Genomic DNA, 22,279 nt, shown 5'->3' on the forward strand with positions numbered 1-22,279 from the left:
CAGGATGGTAAAAACCTGTTAGTTCCCGTTCGGTTCATGTTTCAAGTTTTATTAGTCGTATGTACGGGATACGCATTGTATTCACCATCCAAAGAAATGCTTACTTGCAGGTTCCTTCTCGACAATGAAACAACAATAAGAAATAAGAAAAAATAAGAATACGAACATAAAGTAAATGTCAGTAGAATAGAATTCATATTTTAGCGTCAGTATAATACAGGAAGGCACAATTTATAGTACAATATTTACACGTGTATTGGGGAAGAGGGGGATGGGGGCAAGGGTATAAACTGAGCCGTATAATAAGAATCTGGTAGTAGCAGTTGTGACGTGTGCTAAGGTGTGGAGAATTAGAGCAGGTGTTCAGTCCAGTTCAAGTGTTCAGCAGTCTGATGGCTTGATGTGTTTTATATTAGATTACGGTGGGGATTTTTTACTCAACGTTGCCAGACAGTACTTTTTTTAAACGCAGACCGCCACGCTGTCGAATGTACGACATAAACAGCTGGTTGGAGTTGTAGTTTGTGTTTGTCGTTCTAATGAAACGGTTATAAGTTTTTCGGCTTCGTGCCTCTTCTTGGCCCGTCAAATAAATTGAAAACCGGCATTTGGTAAGTAAATTCACTCGTGAGTAGTAGATCTGTGCCAGCACAGAGGGTTAGGTCAGTGAGTGATATATGCTTTAGTAAGGTTGAATTCTTAGCGTTCATAGCTAGGGTTATCAACTGTACAGCAGAGGTGGAACGTAAGTCACAGAAAAAGAGAAGTATTTGGGGGTACAAGATTTGACTTTAGAAGAGTTACAGGTCGTGTTGAGTGGTGGTGTCCTGTCCGCCGTTGGCCGGAGATCATTTAGCTATTTCATTTTACATTTTAGGACCCCTTTAGGTATAAATTAAAAAAGTATTACAAAATTATTTGATGAAATATTGAACTTTGTCTTTACTACTATAGCCCATAGAAACACATTGAATGACACATTCATAAATTGCAAAAAAAAAAGACAGTCAAAAAATAAATCATAAGGAATAAGGTTTTGAAGAGTCTGTCCTATATCTAGGAGATATAAGAAAGATCAGGATTTAACCCGTTATATTTTTTGGCACAAAACAACCTCCATAGTTCTGTTCATTTGTATGGGTTACTTTCAGTCCCGTGACACTTGTGGGAGTCTCCTCTTTCCTAGAGTGGTCACATTCATTTGAAAGTCAAACCGTTCGGACACTACAGATGTTTTTGTGAGAAGACCGATTTTCTGGATGTCTCATGGTCTGACAAACACCACTGTAGTTTAGCCACACTCCACCGACATAGGCGGATGTTTCTGATTGAGACGCAGCCAATGCCCCAGAAAATCTTAAACTGACGGATTCTGATGGGGATTTTTTTTATTATGTTACTTAGATTGACGCACTCATAGACTCTTAAGGATGAATGAGTGTAGGGTTTTATTTGTATTGATTTTTTTTTTTTATCTCAATTTTGTGGATCAAAGTATAATGTATTTATATCCCAGTCTAGTCGGTAGTAGTCATAGAAACCTCAGTATCCAACATAAATTTAATAAAAACCACCATTAAACCTCACCGAAGAAGAAGAAGAAGGAGAAGAAGGAAGAAGAAGAAGGAAGAAGAAAGAAGAAGAAGGAAGAAGGAAGAAGAAAGAAGGAAAAAGAAAGAAGAATGTAGGCAGGACTTTCAACTGGTATTGAACGACGGTGCGCCTTACTGACAGGGAACTCAACCAATCAACCCTGGAGGTGGGGTTGTTATTTCTAGTTGTCACTTTCACAGCATGACTTTCTGTTTCACATTACTTTATGTTTTCTGTGTAGATGGGGGACTTCGAATGGCAGAGGAAGTGGAGTAAATTTACCATAGACTGGGTAGAAAAAAAAAACTTTTCGAGTTCAACGGATTCTGCCTGCTCATCACAAGACGGCGGGGCATGTGATTTAGATTAAGTAATCTAGCTAGCTAGCCTCGGGCTGTTGTTCACTAACCGCGATAGAGACAGTAATACCACATTATATTTGGTAACAAGCCCCGCACAGGGACAATGTAGTTAGCTTGGTGTATACATCGTTTTTCTCGACGTAATTTACGAAAACAAGTAAAGATGGTTCACGTATACAACTGCCACCCCTTCGCGTCCCAGCAAATCGTGCCAACCGACCAGGAACCGGGGTTGGTGTGCTGTGGCGGGGGTGCCCTATTCGTGGTGTCCGCTGGAGGATGCAAGATCGAGGCTTTTCAACTGGGTGAAGATGGATGTCCTCTCATCTGCCGCTTCGCCACTATGGGGACTGTGCAGAACATCCTACACAGTGAGATAGGTGTGTCACTTTCTTTCTCTCACTTCTTCTTTCCCTATTTGCTCAGTTGTTTACTGCTGAGTGATTGAGGTGCATCTAATTACTAGAGGGGATTTGTCATGAACCCTCAAAGTTCCAGAATGGTGTGAAAATGGCAACCTTATTGGTCAGGGAGAAATCCAAGCCAGTCGAATTGAAATGAATGGCAGTAGAGGCATAATCCTAACCTTCCTCGGGGGTTGCATTATTTTCCAGAGAACGCATATAACCAGGAGTTGATTATGCCATTTATACCATGGCTAAAAATGTTTTCAACATCCACTGAAGTACACTACATGGCCAAAAGTAGGTGGACACCCCTTCAAATGAGTGGATTCTGCTATTTCAGCCACACCCGTTGCTGACGGGTGTATAAAATCAAGCAATCTCTATAGACTAACATTGGCAGTAGAATGGCCTTACTGAAGAGCTTAGTGACTTTCAACGTGGCACAGTCATAGGATGCCACCTTTCCAACAAGTCAGTTTGTAAAATTTCTGCCCTGCTAGAGCTGTCCGGTCAACTGTATGTGCTGTTATTGTGAAGTGGAAACGTCTATGAGCAACAACGGTTCAGCCGCAGTGGTAGGCCATACAACCTCACAGAATGGGACCGCCGAGTGCTGAGCCGTGTAGCATGTAAAAATCGTCTACCGAGTTCCAATGCCTATGGAAGCAACGTCAGCATGACCCCATGCACAAAGTCACGTCCATACAGAAATGATTTGTCGAAATCGGTGTGGAAAAACTCCATATTAATGCCCATGATTTTGGAATGAGATGTTCGACAAGCAGTTATCCACATACTTTTGGTCATGTAGTGTAGCTAGCAAGTTTATTAGATAGCTACAGTAGTTGCCTTGGTAACCAAACAAACAGATTTACTGGGTTAGCTAACCAAACCATTAAGTATGCTTCCCAGCCTAAACGATTCAGATGTTTAAATATTTTCTGACGTTTTGGAGTAGATTTTTTTGGGGGGGGGCTGTTCGGGCACACAAGTTCGGCGCCGAGGTCTATGCCTCTTCGTCGGTAATTTGTTAACAGTAAGGATTCTTGAATAAAGTCTTTGTCATTCAACGCGAGACGATTAGTTTTCATGCACATTTTCAAAATGAGTGACAGATTTCAGTTAGATTTATTCTGACTATTTTTAGTGGCTACGGCATCTCAAAATGGACAAATAGTACTATTGGCACTTTTTTTCTTGTTTTTCAAGCTAAGGTTTTTTAGAGGAAGTATACGAGCACGCTCGTTTGGTTGGCCTAGCCGACTTTGGCTAGCTGCCAGCCAAACTGAAGCATGCTGACGCCTTTAGTCTTAGCTTGCTATTATGAAAATCGAATTCAACAATGCCAGTAATGTTTTCAATTCAACTTTTGCTTTCAAAAGCAGCTCGAACATATGAGAACGAATCATAGCCATTGAATTATACCGTGCAAATATACTGCGCGTTATAGGGAAATAATGCACTCTCTAGAACGCCCTTCAAGCCAATCAGAAATGAGTATTCAACAATGCCATGGCATATTTAAAGGCTCTGCGTGGTCAATCTAACGTCTGAAGTGGCTGTACAGTATTTACTGTGACGCAGCCTCCACAGACATCAGGGCTTTCATACTTCATGTGCTTAGCGGAGCAGAGGAGAGCTATTGTGAAGGAAGTTGTTAAAAAAGTGAGTTTGTACAGGATGTACTGCCCCCACCTACCGTGGAGCTATATAAAGCTTCCGATCACATTTTTTAATCAAGCACAAATTGTCTTTTAAGCAACACCGAGTGCCTGGATACAGCCCTTAGCCGTGGTATATTGGCCATATACCACAAACCCCTGAGGTGCCTTATTGCTATTATAAACTGGTTACCAACGTAATTAGAGCAGTAAAAATACATGCTTTGTCATACCCATGGTATACGGTGTGATAGACCACTGCTTTCAGCTAATCAGCATTCAGAGCTCGAACCACCCAGTTTATAATGTCATAATAATTATAAATGAAGTGTTTATTCAGGTTCTGTATAGCCTGTACTATATCTGTCTATCAGACCAATACATGTCTGTGTTGGCTGCTGCTATTTGGCATGAGGACGAAAAGGGCGGTTACAGCAGTCACTTCTTCTAAACCTGAAAAGGCACTTCTTAATGTTATGCATCGAAAATAGCCAAATAAATCTACAATGCATTCGTAAAGTATTCAGCCCCCTTGGCTTCTTCCACATTTTGTTACGTTACAGCCTTATTCTAAAATGTTATTACAATTTTATTTTATTTTTTTGTCAATCTACACACAATACCCCATAATGACAAAGCAAATACAGGTTTATAGAAATGTTTGCAAATGTATAAAAAAAAAAAAAATGTATTTCACATTTACATAATTGTTCAGACCTTTTACTCAGTACTTTGTTGAAGCACCTTTGGCAGCGATCACAGCCTTGAGTCTTCTTGGGTATGATGCTACAAGCTTGGCACATCTGTATTTGGGGAGTTTCTCCCATTCTTCTCTGCAGATCCTCAAGCTCGGTCAGATTGCATGGGGAGCGTCGCTGCACAGCTATTTTCAGGTCTCTCCAGAGAAGTTTGATCAGATTCAACTCCGGGCTCTGGCTGGGCCACACCTGCGTTGTCTTCGCTATGTGCTTAGGGTTGTTGTCCTGTTGGATGGTGAACCTTCGCCCCAGTCTAAGGTCCTGAGTGCTCTGGAGCAGATTTTCATGAGGGATCTCTCTGTACTTTGCTCCTTTCATCTTTCCCCTGATCCTGACTAGTCTCCCAGTCCCTGCTGCTGAAAAACATTCCCACAGCATGATGCTGCCACCACCATGCTTCACCGTGGGGATGGTGCCAGGTTTCCACGCGTGACACTTGGCATTCAGGCCAAAGAGTTCTATCTTGGTTTCATCAGACCAGATAATCTTGTTTCTCATGATCTGAGAGTCTTTAGGTGCCGTTTGGCAAACTTCAAGCAGGCTTTCGTGCCGTTTACTGAGTAGCGGCTTCCGTCTGCCTACTCGACCATAAAGGCCTGATTGGTGGAGTGCTGCAGAGATGCTTGTCCTTCTGGAAGGTTCGCCCATCTCTACAGAGAAACTCTGGAACTCTGTCAGAGTGACCATTGGGTTCTTGTTCACCTCCCTGACCAAGGCCTTTCTCCCCCGTTTGTTCAGTTTGGCAGAGCGGCCAGCTCTAGGAAGAGTCTTGGTGGTTCCAAACTTCTTCCATTTAAGAATGATGGAGGCCACGGTGTTCTTGGGGACCTTCAATGCTGCAGACATTGTTTGGTACCCTTCCCAAATTCTGTGCCTCGACACTATCCTATCTCGGCGCTCTACGGACAATTCCTTCAACATCATGGCTTGGTTTTTGCTCTGACATGCTCTGTCAACTTTGGGACCTTTTTATATAGACAGGTGTGTGCCTTTTCAAGTTGCAGAAACATCTCAAGGATGATCAATGGAAACAGGATGCACCTGAACTCAACTTAGTCTCATAGCAAAGGAGTTTGAATGCATATGTATAATTAGACTTTATTAACCACACTGTGGGCCTGTTACAATGTCAATCATGATGGATTTACCAAATATCCATTTTGTTAGATTTGTTGAATGTTGGCCAATCCTGTGTCTTCCTTCTATCGCCCCACGGTCTGCGTTCTGTTGACCTCTTTACTGCATCTGAGTGTATATACGAGAGATCAACATGATATCAGAATAGACATTGGGTTCCCTGCATGGCGGTGCTATGTATTTACAAATCAGTAATCGCATACTTAACGTAAAAAATCGACTTTCCAATAATATGAACCGTTGTCAATGTTGCATTGCTATTTCGTGGTGTAATCGCAAAATAATACAGCAGAGGGCGGTAGTGAGTCTCTACCTCCATTATCTTGCTATGGGAGATTAGTGTGTGACGTCAAACTATTCTGTTTGCAATAATAGAGCAATAATATGATAGCTCGTTCTTTTGTGTTTCTTCCATTTGCGAATAATCGCACCAACTGTTGTCACCTTCTCACCAAGCTGCTTGGCGATGGTTTTGTAGCCCATTCCAGCCTTGTGTAGGTCTACAATCTTGTCCCTGACATCCTTGGAGAGTTCTTTGGTCTTGGCCATGGTGGAGAGTTTGGAATCTGATTGATTGATTTCTTCTGTGGACAGGTGTCTTTTTTACAGGTAACAAGCTGCGGTTAGGAGCACTCCCTTTAAGAGTGTGCTCCTAATCTCATCTCGTTACCTGTATAAAAGACACCTGTGAGCCAGAAATCTTTCTGATTGAGAGGGGGTCAAATACTTATTTCCCTCATTAAAATGCAAATCAATTTATAACATTTTTGACATGCGTTTTTCTCGATATTCTGTCTCTCACTGTTCAAATACACCTACCATTAAAATTATAGACTGATCCTTTCTTTATCAGTGGGCAAATGTACAAAATCAGCAGGGGATCAAATACTTTTTTCCCCCACTCTATATCCACCAACCAATGGCAGTTCTTAAAATAGGTTTAGGTGAACCCTGGCCACTAGAGGGATATTTTAAACTTACAAATTCAAAGTTTACGTTTGTTGTGTGCCAATATTGCAAAAGATGCATCCTCCCGAGTGGGGCAGCGGTCTAAGGCACTGCATCTCAGTGCAAGAGGCGTCACTACAGTCCCTGGTTCGAATCCAGGCTGTATTTCATCCGGCCGTGATTAGGCGGCGCACAATTGGCTCAGCGTCGTCCGGGGTAGGCCGTCATTGTAAATAAGAATTTGTTCTTAACCTACCCTAGTTAAATAAATCCTTGACAAGGCTACTACTAACGTTGGACAACATGTTTACCTTTTTGCATATGACAAAATCCCATGTTTCTGTTTCACACACATCCATGTGCTTTTATGGAAAAGGTATATCTGGTCATTACATCTGGTTTATTGAAGAGCCTTATGGATTTGTCAAATAGCAGTCATGTAAGTTATTGTTATTATAATCACTTTTAAGAGGCACATGCTGCTAGAGTGGTTGACTCGTAATGGATAGTGAACTTCAACTTCGAGCCCCCTTGCATAACAAGCTTTTTTGGGGGGTGGTTTCAATGATGGTCCTTGTTGCTTGATTCAAAATGCACGTGACAAAGTAAATTATTATAATAATGCATAGCCTATAAAACAGGTTACACTTACATGGAGGCCTACATACGAATATACTAGTGACAGCCAAGTGTCTTCCTACACTGACTGTCCATTTTGAGTCCTCCAGACTCGCAATAAACTTATTTTAAAACAACTGCAACACTGCCTTCTGTAGGATAACTACAATCCTACTGTATAGTCTAATGCTCATCCTCCTCAAGTCAAATAACATACAGGATATAATCATTTTCTGTGTGTAACATTTGCTACTAGCAAGCAGGCAACTAGTCCAAACTTGGTAGCCGGTTGGCTAGCAGAGGAAAACAACGCTCAAATTATATTTCGACATGTAGGCTATGCCTTATGCCAGAGAGGTAGGCTAGCTAGTACACTTTCTGATAACCTCGTAGCCTCAGCTCATCAACTCGCGTATGGCAGGCTATGAAAGAGATTGGAAACACCTAGAAACTTTCTGATTTGGTCTACATAGCTACAGTTGAAGTCGGAAGTTTACATACACTTAGGTTGGAGTCATTAAAAGTCATTTTTTAACCACTCCAGAAATTTCTTGTTAACAAACTATAGTTTTGGCAAGTCGGTTTGGACATCTACTTTGTGCATGACGCAAGTAATTTTTCCAACAATTGTTTACAGTGAATTATAAGTGAAATAGTCTGTCTGTATCACAATTCCAGTGGGTCAGAAGTGTACGTACACTAAGTTGACTGTGCCTTTAAACAGCTTGGAAAATTCTAGAAAATTATGTGATGGCTTCAGAAGCTTCTGATAGGCTAATTGACATTATTTGAGTCAGTTGGAGGTGTGTCTGTGGATGAATTTCAAGGCCTACCTTCAAACTCAGTGCCTCTGCTTGACATCGTGGGAAAATCAAAAGAAATCAGCCAAAACCTCAGAAAAGAAATTGTAGACCTCCACAAGTCTGGTTCATCATTGGGAGCAATTTCCAAACGCCTGAAGGTACCACGTTCATCTGTACAAACAATAGTACACAAGTATAAACACCATGGGACCATACCGCTCAGGAAGGAGACGCGTTCTGTCTCCTAGAGATGAATGTACTTTGGTGCGAAAAGTGCAAATCAATCCCAGAACAACAACAAAGGTCCTTGTGAAGATGCTGAAGGAAACAGGTACAAAAGTATCTATATCCACAGTAAAACGAGTCCTATATCGACATAACCTGAAAGGCCGCTCAGCAAGGAAGAAGCCACTGCTCCAAAACCGCCATAAAAAGCCAGACTACGGTTTGCAACTACACATGGGGACAAAGGTTGTGCTTTTTGGAGAAATGTCCTCTGTTCTGATGAAACAAAAATATAACTGTTTGGCCATAATGAGCATCGTTATGTTTAAAGGGAAAAGGGGGATGCTTGCAAGCCGAAGAACACCATCCCAACCGTGAAGCACGGGGGTGGCAGCATCATGTTGTGGGGGTGCTTTACCGCAGGAGGGACTGGTGCACTTCACAAAATAAATGGCATCATGAGGCAGGAAAATGATGTGGATATATTGAAGCAACATCTCAATACATCAGTCAGGAAGTTAAAGCTTGGTTGCAAATGGGTCTTCCAAATGGACAATGACCCCAAGCATACTTCCAAAGTTGTGGTAAAATGGCTTAAGGACAGCCAAGTCAAGGTATTGGAGTGGCCATCACAAAGCCCTGACCTCAATCCTATAGAACATTTGTGGGCAGAACTGAAAAAGTGTGTGCGGGCAAGGATTCCTACAAACCTAAGTTACACCAGCTCTGTCAGGAAGAATGGGCCAAAATTCACACAACTTATTGTGGGAAGCTTGTCGAAGGCTACCTGAAACATTTGACCCAAGTAAACAATTTAAAGTCAGTGCTACCAAACACTCATTTAGTATTTGGTATATGTAAACTTATGACCCACTGGGAATGTGATGAAAGAAATAAAAGCTGAAAGAAATAATCATCTCTACTATTATTCTGACATTTCACATTCTTAAAATAATGTGGTGATCCTAACTGACCTAAGACGGGGCATTTCTACTTGGATTAAATGTCAGGAATTGTGAAACTGAGTTTAAATGTATTTGGCTAAGGTGTATGTAAACTTCTGACTTCAACTGTAGCTAATGGAGTTAGTTGAAATGCAATCAACAAAACAAAACGAGGCTAGTTTGGATCTTTAGTGTTAAAGGGATATGTCGTGATTTTAGCATCGAAGCTCTTTATCTACATCCACCAGAGTCAGATGAACAACGAGGCTCTTTATCTACATCCCCCAGAGTCAGATGATCTAGTGGATAGCATTTTTATGTCTCTCTGTCCAGTATGAAGGAAGGTAGTATTGGCTTGGAAAACTACCTCTGTCATGACAATCTCCTCATAAGTAAGCATTTCACTGTTAGTCTACACCTGTTTGTTTAGGAAGCATGTGACAAATAAAATTTGTTTTTGACCCTCCTCCCCTTTCCACCTAATCCTCCCAACTCCCCCGACTTCCCTCCCTCCCCTTGTCCGCCCCTCCCTCCACAGGGGACTACCTGGTGACCATCGAGGAGAAGAACAACGCCCCCTACCTCCGCGCCTACACCAACTGGCGCTACCAGGCGGCTGAGAAGACACGCGTTGGGGTGCGTCTGCTCGGTCATTTCCTGCGCGGCTCGTCCATGCGCGGGGCTCCCAAGGAGCAGATGGAGATCATTGAGATTCCACTGTTTGAGCGTCCGCTGTGTGTGGCGTGCTGTGGGGTGACCGGAGACCTGCTGGTGGGGTGTCCTAAGAGCCTGGTGCTGTTCAGTCTAAAGAGACAGGCCCTCAACGACAAGCTCTCCATCCTGGACTTTGAGCGCTGTCTGATCATCCACCTCCCGGGACTGTCGCCCCAACAGGTAGGGATGGGATAGGATGGATGTAAGTTAGGGGTTGGGATTTCCGTAGTCTCTTTTACCACCCAGTTATTTAAAGTAAAACATTTTTTTTATTCCCTGCGTGGACACTGAAATACATACAATGCATTCAGAAAGTATTCAGACCCCTTGACTTTTTCCACATTTTGTTAGGTTACAGCCATATTCTGAAATGGATTAAATGCATTTTTTGCCTCATCAATATACACACAATACCTGATAATAACAAAGCGAGAACTTTAAAAATGTTTTTATTAAATATTAAAAAACAGGTACCTTATTTACATAGGTATTCAGACCCTTTGCTATGCATTACATTTACATTATGCTATGCGACTTGAAATTGAGCTCAGGTGCATCCTGTTTCCATTGATCATCCTTGAGATATTGATTGGAGTCCACCTGTGGTCAATTCAATTGATTGGATATGATTTGGAAAGGCACAAACCTGTCTATATAAGGTCCCACAGTTGACAGTGCATGTCAGAGCAGAAACCAAACCATGAGGTCCAAGGAATTGTCTGTAGAGCTCCGAGACAGGATTGTGTCGAGGCACAGATCTGGGGAAGGGTACCAAAAAGTGTCTGCGGCATTGAAGGTCCCCAACAACACATTGGCCTCCATCATTCTTAAATGGAAGAAGTTTGGAACCACCAAGACTCTTCCTAGAGCTGGCTTCCTGGCCAAACTGAGCAATCAGGGGAGAAAGGCCTTGGGAGGTGACCAAGAACCTGATGGTCACTCTGTTAGAGTTCCTCTGTGGTGATGGTTGTCCTTCTGGAAGATTCTCCCATCACTGCAGCACTACACCAATCAGGCCTTTATGGTAGAGTGGTCAGACGGAAGCCACTTCTCAGTAAAAGGCACATGACAGCCCGCTTGGTGTTTACCAAAAACAAAAAACTCTGACCATGAGAAACAAGATTGAATCATAAACTCTTTTGCCTGAATGCCAAGCATCACGTCTGGAGGAAACCTGGCACCATCCCTACTGTGAAGCATGGTGGTGGCAGCATCATTCTGTGGGCATGTTTTTCAGCGGCAGGGACTTGGAGACTAGTCAAGATCGAGGGTAAGATGAAAGGAGCAAAGTACAGAGATCCTTGATGAAAACCTGCTCCAGAGCACTCAGGACCTCAGACTGGGGCAACGATTCACCTTCCAACAGGACAATGACCCTAAGCACACAGCCAAGACGATGCAGGAGTGGCTTCGGGACAAGTCTCTGAATGTCCTTGAGTGGCCCAGCCAGAGCCCGGACTTGAACCCTATCGAACATCTCTGGAGAGAACTGAAAATAGCTATGCAGCGACGCTCCCTATCCAACCTGATAGGGCTTGAGAGGATCTGCAGAGAAGAATGGGAGAAACTCCCCAAATACAGGTGTGCCAAGCTTGTAGCGTCATACCCAAGAAGACTTGAGGCTGTAATCGCTGCCAAAGGTGCTTCAACAAAGTACTGAGTAAAGGGTCTGAATACTTGTGATATTTGTTTTTTATTTTTAATACATTTGCTAAAATTTCTAAATGGTTTTTGCTTCGTCATTATGGGGTATTGTGTGTAGATTGATTAGGGGGGAAAAAACGATTTAATCAATTTTAGAATAAGGCTGTAACGTAACAAATGTGGATAAAGTCAAGGGGTCTAAATACTTTACGAGTGCACTGTACTTGTCAGCAACCATAGCTTATGAAGTCACTGAAACCCTTAACAAGGAGTTGCAGTCAGTTTTGGAATGGATGGCCAGTAATAAACTGGTCCTGAACATCTCTAAAACTAAGAGCATTTTATTTGGTACAAATTATTCCCTGAGTTCTAGACCTCAGCTGAATCTGGTAATGATTGGTGTGGCTGTTGAACAAGTTAAGGAGATTAAATTAGTTAGTGTTACCTTAGATTGTAAACTGTCATAATCAAAACATATAAACTTAGCAAAAAAAGGAATGCCCTCTCACTGTCAAATGCGTTTGTCAGCAAACTTAACATGTGTAAATATTTGTATGAACATAACAAGATTCAACAACTGAGACATAGAACTTGTTCAGTTTACAGAAATTGAATAATGTGTCCCTGAACAAAGGGGGGGTCAAAAGTAACAGTCAGTATCTGGTGTGGTCACCAGCTGCATTAAGTACTGCCGTTCATCTCCTCCTCATGGACTACACAGTTCTTGCTGTGAGATGTTACCCCACTCTTCCACCAAGGCACCTGCAAGTTCCTTGAGATTTCTGGGGGGAATGGCTCTAGCCCTCACCCTCCGATCCAACAGGTCCCAGACGTGCTCAATGGGATTGAGATCCGGGCTCTTTGCTGGCCATGACAGAACACTGACATTCCTGTCTTGCAGGAAATCACGCACAGAACGAGCAGTATGGCTGGTGACATTGTCATGCTGGAGGGTCATGTCAGGATGAGCCTGCAGGAAGGGTACCACATGAGGGAGGAGGATGTCTTCCCTGTAACGCACGGCTTTAAGATTGCCTGCAGTGACAACAAGCTCAGTCCGATGATGCTGTGACACACCGCCCCCGACCATGACGGACCCTCCACCTCCAAATCGGTACCGCTCCAGAGTACAGGCCTCCTTGTAACGCTCATTAAATTCGACGATAAACGCAAATCCAACCATCACCCCTGGTGAGACAAAACTGCGATTCGTCAGTAAAGAGCACTTTTTGCTAGTCCTGTCTGATCCAGCGATCAGACAGGCCGTTGTTGCCATCCTGTACTTGTCCCACAGGTGTGATGTTCGGATGTACCGATCCTGTGCAGGTGTTACACGTGGTCTGCCACTGCGAGGACGATCAGCTGTGTAAAGGAATGAATAAGAATATGTACATAAAAATATATGAAAGTGCGATGGCCGAACGGCATAGGCAAGATGCAGTAGATGGTATAGAGTACAGTATATACATATGAGATGAGTAATTTAGGTTATGTAAGCATTATATGAACTGGCATTGTTTAAAATGGCTAGTGATACATTTATTACATCAAGTTTTCATTATTAAAGTGGCTAGAGATTTGAGTCGGTATGTTGGCAGTAGCCACTCAATGTTAATGATGGCTGTTTAACAGTCTGATGGCCTTGAGATAGAAGCTGTTTTTCAGTCTCTCGGTCCCAGCTTTGATGCACCTGTACTGACCTCGCCTTCTGGATGATAGCGGGGTGAACAGGCAGTATCCCGGGTGGTTGTTGTCCTTGATCTTTTTGGCCTGTGACATCGAGTGGTGTCCTGGAGGGCAGGTAGTTTGAGTGTGAGGTTATTTTCTTGACACCACACTCCGAGGGCCCTCACCTCCTCCCTATAGGCCGTCTCGTTGTTGGTAATCAAGCCTACCACTAGTGTCGTCTGCAAACTTGATGATTGAGTTGGAGGCGTGCATGGCCACGCAGTCATGAGTGAACAAGGAGTACAGGAGAGAGCTGAGAACGCACCCTTGTGGAGCCCCACTGTTGAGGATCAGTCGGGTGGCGATGTTGTTACCTACTGTAGGACCAGGACCCAGTTGCACAGGGCGGGGTTGAGACCCAGGGTCTTGAGCTTAATGACGAGTTTGGAGGGTACTATGGTGTTAAATGCTGAGCTGTAGTCGATGAACAGCATTCTTACATAGGTATTCCTCTTGTCCAGATGGGTTAGGGCAGTGTGATTGCGATTGTGTCGTCTGCTGACCTATTTGGGCGGTAAGCAAATTGGAGTGGGTCTAGGGTGTCAGGTAGGGTGGAGGTCATATGATTCTTTGATTGAATATGTCTGTAAACACACCAGCCAGCTGGTCTGCGCATGCTCTGAGGACACGGCTGGGGATGCCGTCTGGGCCGGCAGCCTTGCGAGGGTTAACACGTTTAAATGTTTTACTCACGTTGGCTGCTGTGATCATTTGATCTTATGTTGACCACATGGCTGGACAATAATCAAGTGCTGCAAAGAAAAGACCGAGTTAAGCTGCAGCTGGCCCAGAACAGAGCAGCACGTCTTGTTCTTCATTGTAATCAGAAGGCTGATGGTAATACTATGCATGCCAGTCTCTCTTAGCTAATAGATGAGGAGAGACTGACTGCATCACTTCTTTTTATGATAAACATTAATGTGTTAAATCCCAATGTGTTAAATCCCTGCCTGCCTGCACACAGGCAGGCAGGCAGGCAATGGCATCTAGGATTTGATACCCTCCTGTTGCCAGCTCACTTCCCGGCAGTTTTTTTCCCCATCGGACCTGGGATTCGAACTTGCAGCCCTCCGGTTGCTGGCTCACCTCTCTAACCGCTAAGCTTCCTGCCGCTCCTACGTTAGGGAAGGTTATTCTGTCATGCAATCTTTGCGTAGAAAATGAATGCCCTCCCTGCCTGCAGGTGGCGATCTGTGCAGGGTACATTGCCCTGCAGACAGAGCTGGAGGTGCTGGTGGTCAAACTGGAGAGACTTCCTGGTGCTGCTTTTACCCAGAAGTCAGCTGACAAGAAGCCCCAGGACCACAGTCTGGTCCCCCAAGATATGATCACTGGAGCAGAACACGACAACGAGACGGGTAACACTCTACACATGAAAACAGACGCTACAGATACTACATACTGTACTTCACAGTACATGGTGTGATTTGCATATTCTGTCTGACTAGGTTGTGTTTACACTGTCTTGTATTCGCCAGAGGTGAGGAGAGAGGGTCTGGCTGGTCACCGTGACCAGGATGACTTCTTCATTTTCCCCAAGCACCAAGAGCTCCTGGGGGACAGGGCTAAGGACTGTGGGGTCAAGGTCTCTCTGGAGTGGACAGGCATGGAGAGTGAGGCCGGGGGCAATCTCATCATCACCTATATCTTATACAGGTGTGTGTGTGTGTGTGTGTGTGTGTGTGTGTGTGTGTGTGTGTGTGTGTGTGTGTGTGTGTGTGTGTGTGTGTGTGTGTGGGGTCTCATCATATTGAGTCTCCCCTGTCTAGACGTTTTGCTCCAGACTTCTTCCAGGACTGCAGTGTGGAGGAGACACGCCTTCACTCCCTGCAGTTTCACCCTGTGTTCACCAGTGAGTCAGAACCTCATTACACTGTCCCTGCCCAGAACCGTATAGAGTTGGGCCAACTTTTAGAATTGAATTGTTCTCATTCTAGACATGCAGTTTAAATAGTATTGTTTAAATATTCCCCATGTAATGTTAATGGGGAGCTAACACATTGTCTTACTTCAGATAGCACCCCATTTCCACCTCCACTGATCAGTCTCCTATCGCGTAATGGGATAGCTCAAAGTAGTTTGTGCTGTCTAACATTTCAACAGTATTACCTAGGTGACATTGGTGAACCCCATTTTTGCCTCAAAACTGTCTGAATTAATCTAAAACGATAAAAACTGTGCATTCGGAAAGTATTTTTCCACATGTTTGTTACGTTACAGCCTTATTCTAAAATTCATTACTTTTTTTTCTTCTATCTACAAACAATAATGACAAAGCAAAAACATGTTTTTAGCAAATGTATAAAATCACATTTTACATAAGTATTCAGACCCTTTACTCAGTACTTTGTTGAAGCACCTTTGGCAGCGATTACAGCCTCAAGTCTTCTTGGATATGACGCTACAAGCTTGGCACACCTGTATTTGGGGAGTTTCTCCCCATTCTTCTCTGCAGATCCTCTCAAGCTCTGTCAGGTTGGATGGGGAGCGTCGCTACACAGGTGTTTTCAGGTCTCTCCAGAGATGTTTGATCGGGTTCAAGTCCGGGCTCTGGCTGGACATTCAGAGACTTGTCCCGAAGCCACTCTTGTGTTGTCTTGGCTGTGTGCTTAGGGTCATTTTCCAGTCTGAGGTCCTGAGTGCTCTGGGGCAGGTTTTCATCTAGGATCTCTCTGTACTTTGCTCCTTTCATCTTACCCTCGATCCTGACTGGTCACCTAGTCCCTGCCACTGAAAAACATCCCCACAGCATGATGCTGCCACCACCATGCTTCACCGTGGGGATTGTGCCAGGTTTCCTCCAGACGTGACCCATGGCATTCAGGCCAAAGCGTTCCATCTGGGTTTCATCAGACCAGAGAATCTTGTTTCTCATGGTCTGAGAATCTTTTGGTGCCTTTTGGCGGACTCCGAGCAGGCTGTCGTGCATTTTACTCAGTAGTGGCTTCCTTCTGGCCACTCTACCATAAAGGCCTGATTGGTGGAGTGCTGCAGAGATGGTTGTCCTTCTGGAAGATTCTCCTATCTCCACAGAGGAACTCTGTCAGAGTGACCATCGGGTTCTTGGTCACCTCCCTGACCAAGGCTCTCCCCCCCGATTTGCTCAGTTTAGCCGGGCGGCCAGCGCTAGGAAGAGTCTTGGTGTTTCCAAACTTCTTCCATTTAAGAATGATGGAGGCCACTGTGTTCTTGGGGACCTTCAATGCTGCAGACATCTTTTGGTACCCTTCCTCAGATGTGTGCCTCGACACAATCTTGTCTCGGAGCTCTACAGTCAATTCCTTTGACATCATGGCTTGGTTTTTGACATGCATTGTCAACTGTGGGACCTTATATAGACAGGTGTGTGCCTTTCCAAATCATGTCCAATCAATTGAATTTACCACAGGTGGACTCCAATCAAGTTGTAGAAACTTCTCAAGGATGATCAATGGAAACAGGATGCACCTGAGATCAGTTTTGAGTATCATAGCAAAGGGTCTGAATACTTATGTAAATAAGGTATTTCTGTTTTTGTTATTTCTAATACATTTGCTAAAATATCTCAACCTGTTTTCGCTTTGCCATTATGGGATATTGTGCTTAGATTGAGGAATACAAATTATTGAATCCATTTTAGAATAAGGTTCTAACGTAAAAAAGTCAAGGGTACTGAATACTTTCCGAATGCACTGTATGTCAATAATGTTATGTTGGTGAGGATTATTTTGCTTCAATGAACAGTATTTCTAAAGTTTGACAATGGGCACGAAATTTAGCATAAATGTGTCCAACATTAGCTTGCTAACGTTAGCTGAAATCATCTACCTACGTAGTGCTGCACACACAATGTTAAAACTTCCAACAAAAGCTGGCTAGCAAGCTACTGTAGTTAGCTAGTAGTGCTAATTTATGCTCACATTGTGATGAGTTTTCATGAAGCAGTTGTTCATGAGTCATTCCACCAGCCTCCTGAGTTAGCTGCTATGCTCAGCTGACCTCAACGATACAATTGCGGAGAAACATGCTGATCTATGGACCGATTTTTCTGTTAAGTCACTTCTTCTTAATTGTGGGGCTGCGTGTCTACAACTTAAGGATAATTTAAACAGGCTATGCAAGCTTTCCATGTTAGTTAGTGAAGGAAGAGCTAGCTAACTGTGTCAGTAAGCTAGCTACAACAGTTAGCTACACAGCTGATCAAGTCACTGCACTGGCGACCAACATCCTGGCACAGAATTTGTACAGGAGATGTACAAACCACCGGTTTGTTTAAATTGTTTCACAATGGCAAACTATTAAATCATTGTCACAATGTGTGTAGTAATTTAGCTAACTAGTTATTCTGCCTATTTCATAGAGTCATATGAGAGCACAGTGATATCGAAAATGAAGGACTATGTTTTCATTTTTTGAATGGCGGATGCTCATTATTCCAATTTCATTATCAGTTCCACGTCCTACAAGACTGATCGGTTGAGGGAGGAGTGACGCCATCTGACGTGAGACAATGCGGTAGCTAACATTGCTGCCGTAGAATGTTGTAGTGTCATGTTAAATGCATCATAATGTAGAAACCTCAATGTCCCAACTCTCTAAATACATGGCTCTTTCCCTACCTATGGAACCAACATGTAGTGTAAATGCATATGTATGAGGGACACTTAAACTAGGAGCACCTATATTTTCTACATTCCCATCTGCTTCACATCTCATCCCTCTCTCTTCCATTGGTCTCCTCTTCCTGACAACCAGGTAACCAGGAAGTATGTGTGGAGGGGGGTAGAGGGGTGGAGCCGACGTGTTTGTTCTGTTTCTTCTCGTTGCCCAAGACGGGCTATTTGTACAGCGTGAGGGGCGGGGTTCAGATGGTCTCAGCCTATCAGTATCCAGAGAAGGCCCAGCAGGCTGTCCTCACTGACCTCTTCCTCCACATAATCACAAAGTAAGTACAGGACTGGGCTGGGCCTCTCGAGACGGTAAAGGAAGTCCATGAGACCAGTCTTATCTGACTTCGGTGATACCCCGCTATACGGTATAAACAGTATTTTTCAAAATACTGACGGTGGGATTTTCAATACAGGAAAAAATATATACTTTTTTTGGGGGGGGGGTCGGTAATACTGTATACCCTGGTATGGTACAGAAACATCTGGATACCGCACGACCCTACTGTGTTTACGCAATCATGTGACATAGCAAGATTTTATGCTGTATTTGAAGCTTTGTCCAGAAATGAGAATTCCACCAAAAATGAAAGCAATTGTCTGGGGGTTGCTGGACCATGTGACATGAAAAGAAAAGGGGACAGTTTGATGAAAACGCTTTAAATAAAGGTTCAAATCTAGGCATGTCACATGATCTCACAAAACCCAGGGCCCTAATTTCTACCTCTTTTTGTCAGGAATGCTCTCCAGTGCTTCTCAGTGAGGTGTGCAGCAGTAGCAGCCAGAGCTGAGGACCCTTACATCGATACCACCATGAAGGTGAGGAAGCTAATGGAAGACGGATCGACCCACGGCCGGACCCCTAGGGAGCTCTTTGTAGATCTGAGGACCGGGAAAGCTTTTAGTTATCCGTCAGGCTTGGTGGAATTTTCACCATATCTACCCCCTATGCCTTGGACATCTTCATTATTGGTCTTAAGGATGCTTTGACTGAGGCTTCCCCTCGTGTGGGATTGGTTGTGCCTCGGTTGGGCTCTGATTGGCCCTGCTACACAATAAGACAGGAAGTCATTAGAGTGGATCAGAGTTTCTCCAGAAATACAGATAGCTGTCTGCTTGGCTCAGATCACTGCGTTAGATTCACTAAGATGGTGGAGCTGGAAAGGGCTCAAAATGGCAACCACCACTTACACAGTTGCATCTGGTGACAAGAGTGTCGTTGTTTTGTGCAGTGTGTCTGCATGCGTGCGTGTCCAACAGTGACACAGTGGAATCTGACTAGCACCTTGTAAGGCTGGGCAGCAGTCTCTCTGGAATGGTAATTGAGAGCCTAAATGTGATTGGTCTGCACATGCTGGGAGGTCCATTTTAAAAAAATTTAAAGTGGAATCTTCATTGTGAGTGGCTGCTTACCGCCCCTAGGACCCATATTCCACCCGTCGGTTTCCCAGAGTAAGATCATAATATCTGTAAGAAACAGTTCTCAATGGATATCCACTTGACATGTAGCAGCAATATCATTATTTTAATAAATCCCAAAGATACAAAAGTATAATTGTGAGGTAATAACAATGTAATTACAATTTCACCAACTTAACAACCACCAGGTAATAAAAAGTGTGTGTGTGTGTGTGTATGCGCGCGCGCAGGCCTGTCCTCCCATCACCATGGAGTTGTGTGCTCTGCGTATTCAGCTGTTCATTGGTCTGAAGGCTCTGTGTCACTACCAACACCACATCGTCCTGCTGACCACAGCAGATGTGGAGACCAGGGAGGACACGGAGAGGACCGCACGCAGAGTCATGTAGGTCACACGCACACACTTAGTCACTGTAGTCATAGCTAGAAAAATATTGTGAAATTATATTTTGCCCTTATCTAATCCTATACCCATGGCCAGAGCATTTTACTGTGTGTCACAAGTAAAGCAGCATTCAGACAATACACACACCCATCATGTATTAAGCACTGGAAAGGACACTTTATTAAGCACTGGAAATACACTTTATTAAGCACTGGAAATACACTTTATTAAGCACTGGAAATACACTTTATTAAGCTCTGGAAATACACTTTATTAAGCACTGAAAGTACACTTTATTTCTTCACATTTGTGTTTAAAAGATGTAATTGTTAATTTATAGGATTTTAAATATCTGAATCTTCCCTCTCTTTGTCCTTCAATTGTACCTGTAACTCTTATTGTAGAGAATACAAAGATCACAAAACCCTTAGGGGGATTTTCCTAGCAGTAGGTATAGAGCCTTCCACCACGCCGGCTCTGGAGCGTTTTCTGGCTCACTCCTTCCTGTAAGTCTCCTGGCCCCTTGATGGTGTGTCCCTCTGTAGTCCACCTGGAGTAGTCCATCTGGAATAATCCCCCAAACCCCCAACCCTACTAAAACAACACCCTGTGTCTCTCGTCACTAACTGATGGACTAAACAGGACATCGTATCAGTGTGATGATATCACCTACTGGACATAATATCATGTCATTCATGTGGTGGTCCTATGTAGCTCAGTTGTTAGAGCGTGGCGGTTCGATTCCCGGGACCACCAGTATGTAAAATGTATGCAAGGATGACTCTAAGTCACGTTTGGATAAAAGTGTTGTGATATATTATGTACTGTGAGCATTAACGTCTGAAAACCCAGTACGCCTGATTAGACTAAAGCATGATGGAGCCAGAGATTGGAAGACTACATGACCAGTAGAGGCCCCCGCAAGGCCAGTAGAGGCCCCCGCAAGGCCAGTAGAGGCCCCCGCAAGGCCAGTAGAGGCCCCCGCAAGGCCAGTAGAGGCCCCCGCATGACCATGCATTCACAGACGAGAAGGTGGGAAACATGCAGAAAATACCATTCCTTCACCAAGCTGAACTTTTTTTTATCCAAATCACACACAGGGGCTTTGTTATCACATGAGACTGCTTGACACTGCAGCGTGTTTCACTGGCTAAGAGCATCAGGTCTGTTATTAGCTGTCGCTGCTACAGGCTGTACTGGACAGAGAGCCGATAGAACACACACACACACAATGTGTTCAGCACATGGGTCAGTAGGCCTTGTGTGTTAACATGTGGAGTCATGAAGAAAAGCATGCAACGTGTCTGATTGACATTAACGCCCAAAACCCCTGCCCTCAATAACATCCTCTGTTGATTGGTTTGCATTGGTAGGTAGTCAGACTAATCTCTAGGGAGAAGTGCTAGCACTTACTTTACTAATAGCTACTATGTTATGTGGTTGTCTCACCTAGCTCCCTTCACTAACACTAAGTCACTCTGGATAAGAGCGTCTGCTAAATGACTAACATGTAAACTGGAACTAAAACTAAATGTTTGGTGGTCTTTGAGCTCATAGGTTTGTGTCATTCATGTGAACTCCAATTGAACTACACGCTTTCGGCATTCTGCATGGTCCTGCCCAGGGGCTATTGTAACCTTTTTGAGCTTGATGTTATGGCAGCTGAGCTGTACAGTTGTGGCCAAAAGTTTTGAGAATGACCCAAATATTAATTTCCACAAAGTCTGCTGCTTCAGTGTCTTTAGATATTTGTCAGATGTTACTATGGAATACTGAAGTATAATTACAAGCATTTCAAAAGTGTCAAAGGCTTTTATTGACAATTACATGAAGTTGATGCGAAGAGTCAATATTTGCAGTGTTGACCCTTCTTTTTTCAAGACCTCTGTAATCCGCCCTGGCATGCTGTCAATTAACTTCTGGGCCACATCCTGACTGATGGCGGCCCATTCTTGCATAGTCAATGCTTGGAGTTTGTCAGAATTTGTGGGTTTTTGTTTATCCACCCGCCTCTTGATGATTGTCCACAAGTTCTCAATGGGATTAAGGTCTGGGGAGTGTCCTGGCCATGGACCCAAAATATCGATGTTTTGTTCCCCGAGACACTTTGTTATCACTTTTGCCTTATGGCAAGGTGCTCCATCATGCTGGAAAAGGCATTGTTCGTCACCAAACTGTTCCTGGATGGTTGGGAGAAGTTGCTCTCGGAGGATGTGTTGGTACCATTCTTTATTCATGGTTGTGTATTTAGGCAAAATTGTGAGTGAGCCCACTCCCTTGGCTGAGA

The 22,279-nt window shown here is 43.7% G+C and overlaps 1 protein-coding gene across 3 annotated transcripts in view; it reads left to right on the plus strand.

Annotated features, from left to right (window-relative positions):
- The first annotated feature begins 1,642 nt into the window (after positions 1–1,642).
- The window catches only part of hps3 (HPS3 biogenesis of lysosomal organelles complex 2 subunit 1), a 32,674-nt gene continuing 12,037 nt past the window's right edge, over positions 1,643–22,279 (plus strand). The window contains exons 1-9 of one of the 3 annotated variants that reach the window (XM_014123627.2): positions 1,643–1,759; positions 9,995–10,350; positions 14,726–14,900; positions 15,021–15,198; positions 15,312–15,394; positions 18,277–18,466; positions 18,926–19,007; positions 19,838–19,992; positions 20,397–20,498. In XM_014123627.2, the coding sequence (XP_013979102.1) occupies positions 10,129–10,350; positions 14,726–14,900; positions 15,021–15,198; positions 15,312–15,394; positions 18,277–18,466; positions 18,926–19,007; positions 19,838–19,992; positions 20,397–20,498 (1,187 nt within the window). In that variant the 5' untranslated portion in view covers positions 1,643–1,759; positions 9,995–10,128. The other 2 variants (XM_014123625.2, XM_014123626.2) reach the window with 2 other exon arrangements.

Source organism: Salmo salar, chromosome ssa10 (genome assembly GCF_905237065.1).
Source record: "Salmo salar chromosome ssa10, Ssal_v3.1, whole genome shotgun sequence".
Lineage (NCBI taxonomy): Eukaryota > Metazoa > Chordata > Actinopteri > Salmoniformes > Salmonidae > Salmo > Salmo salar.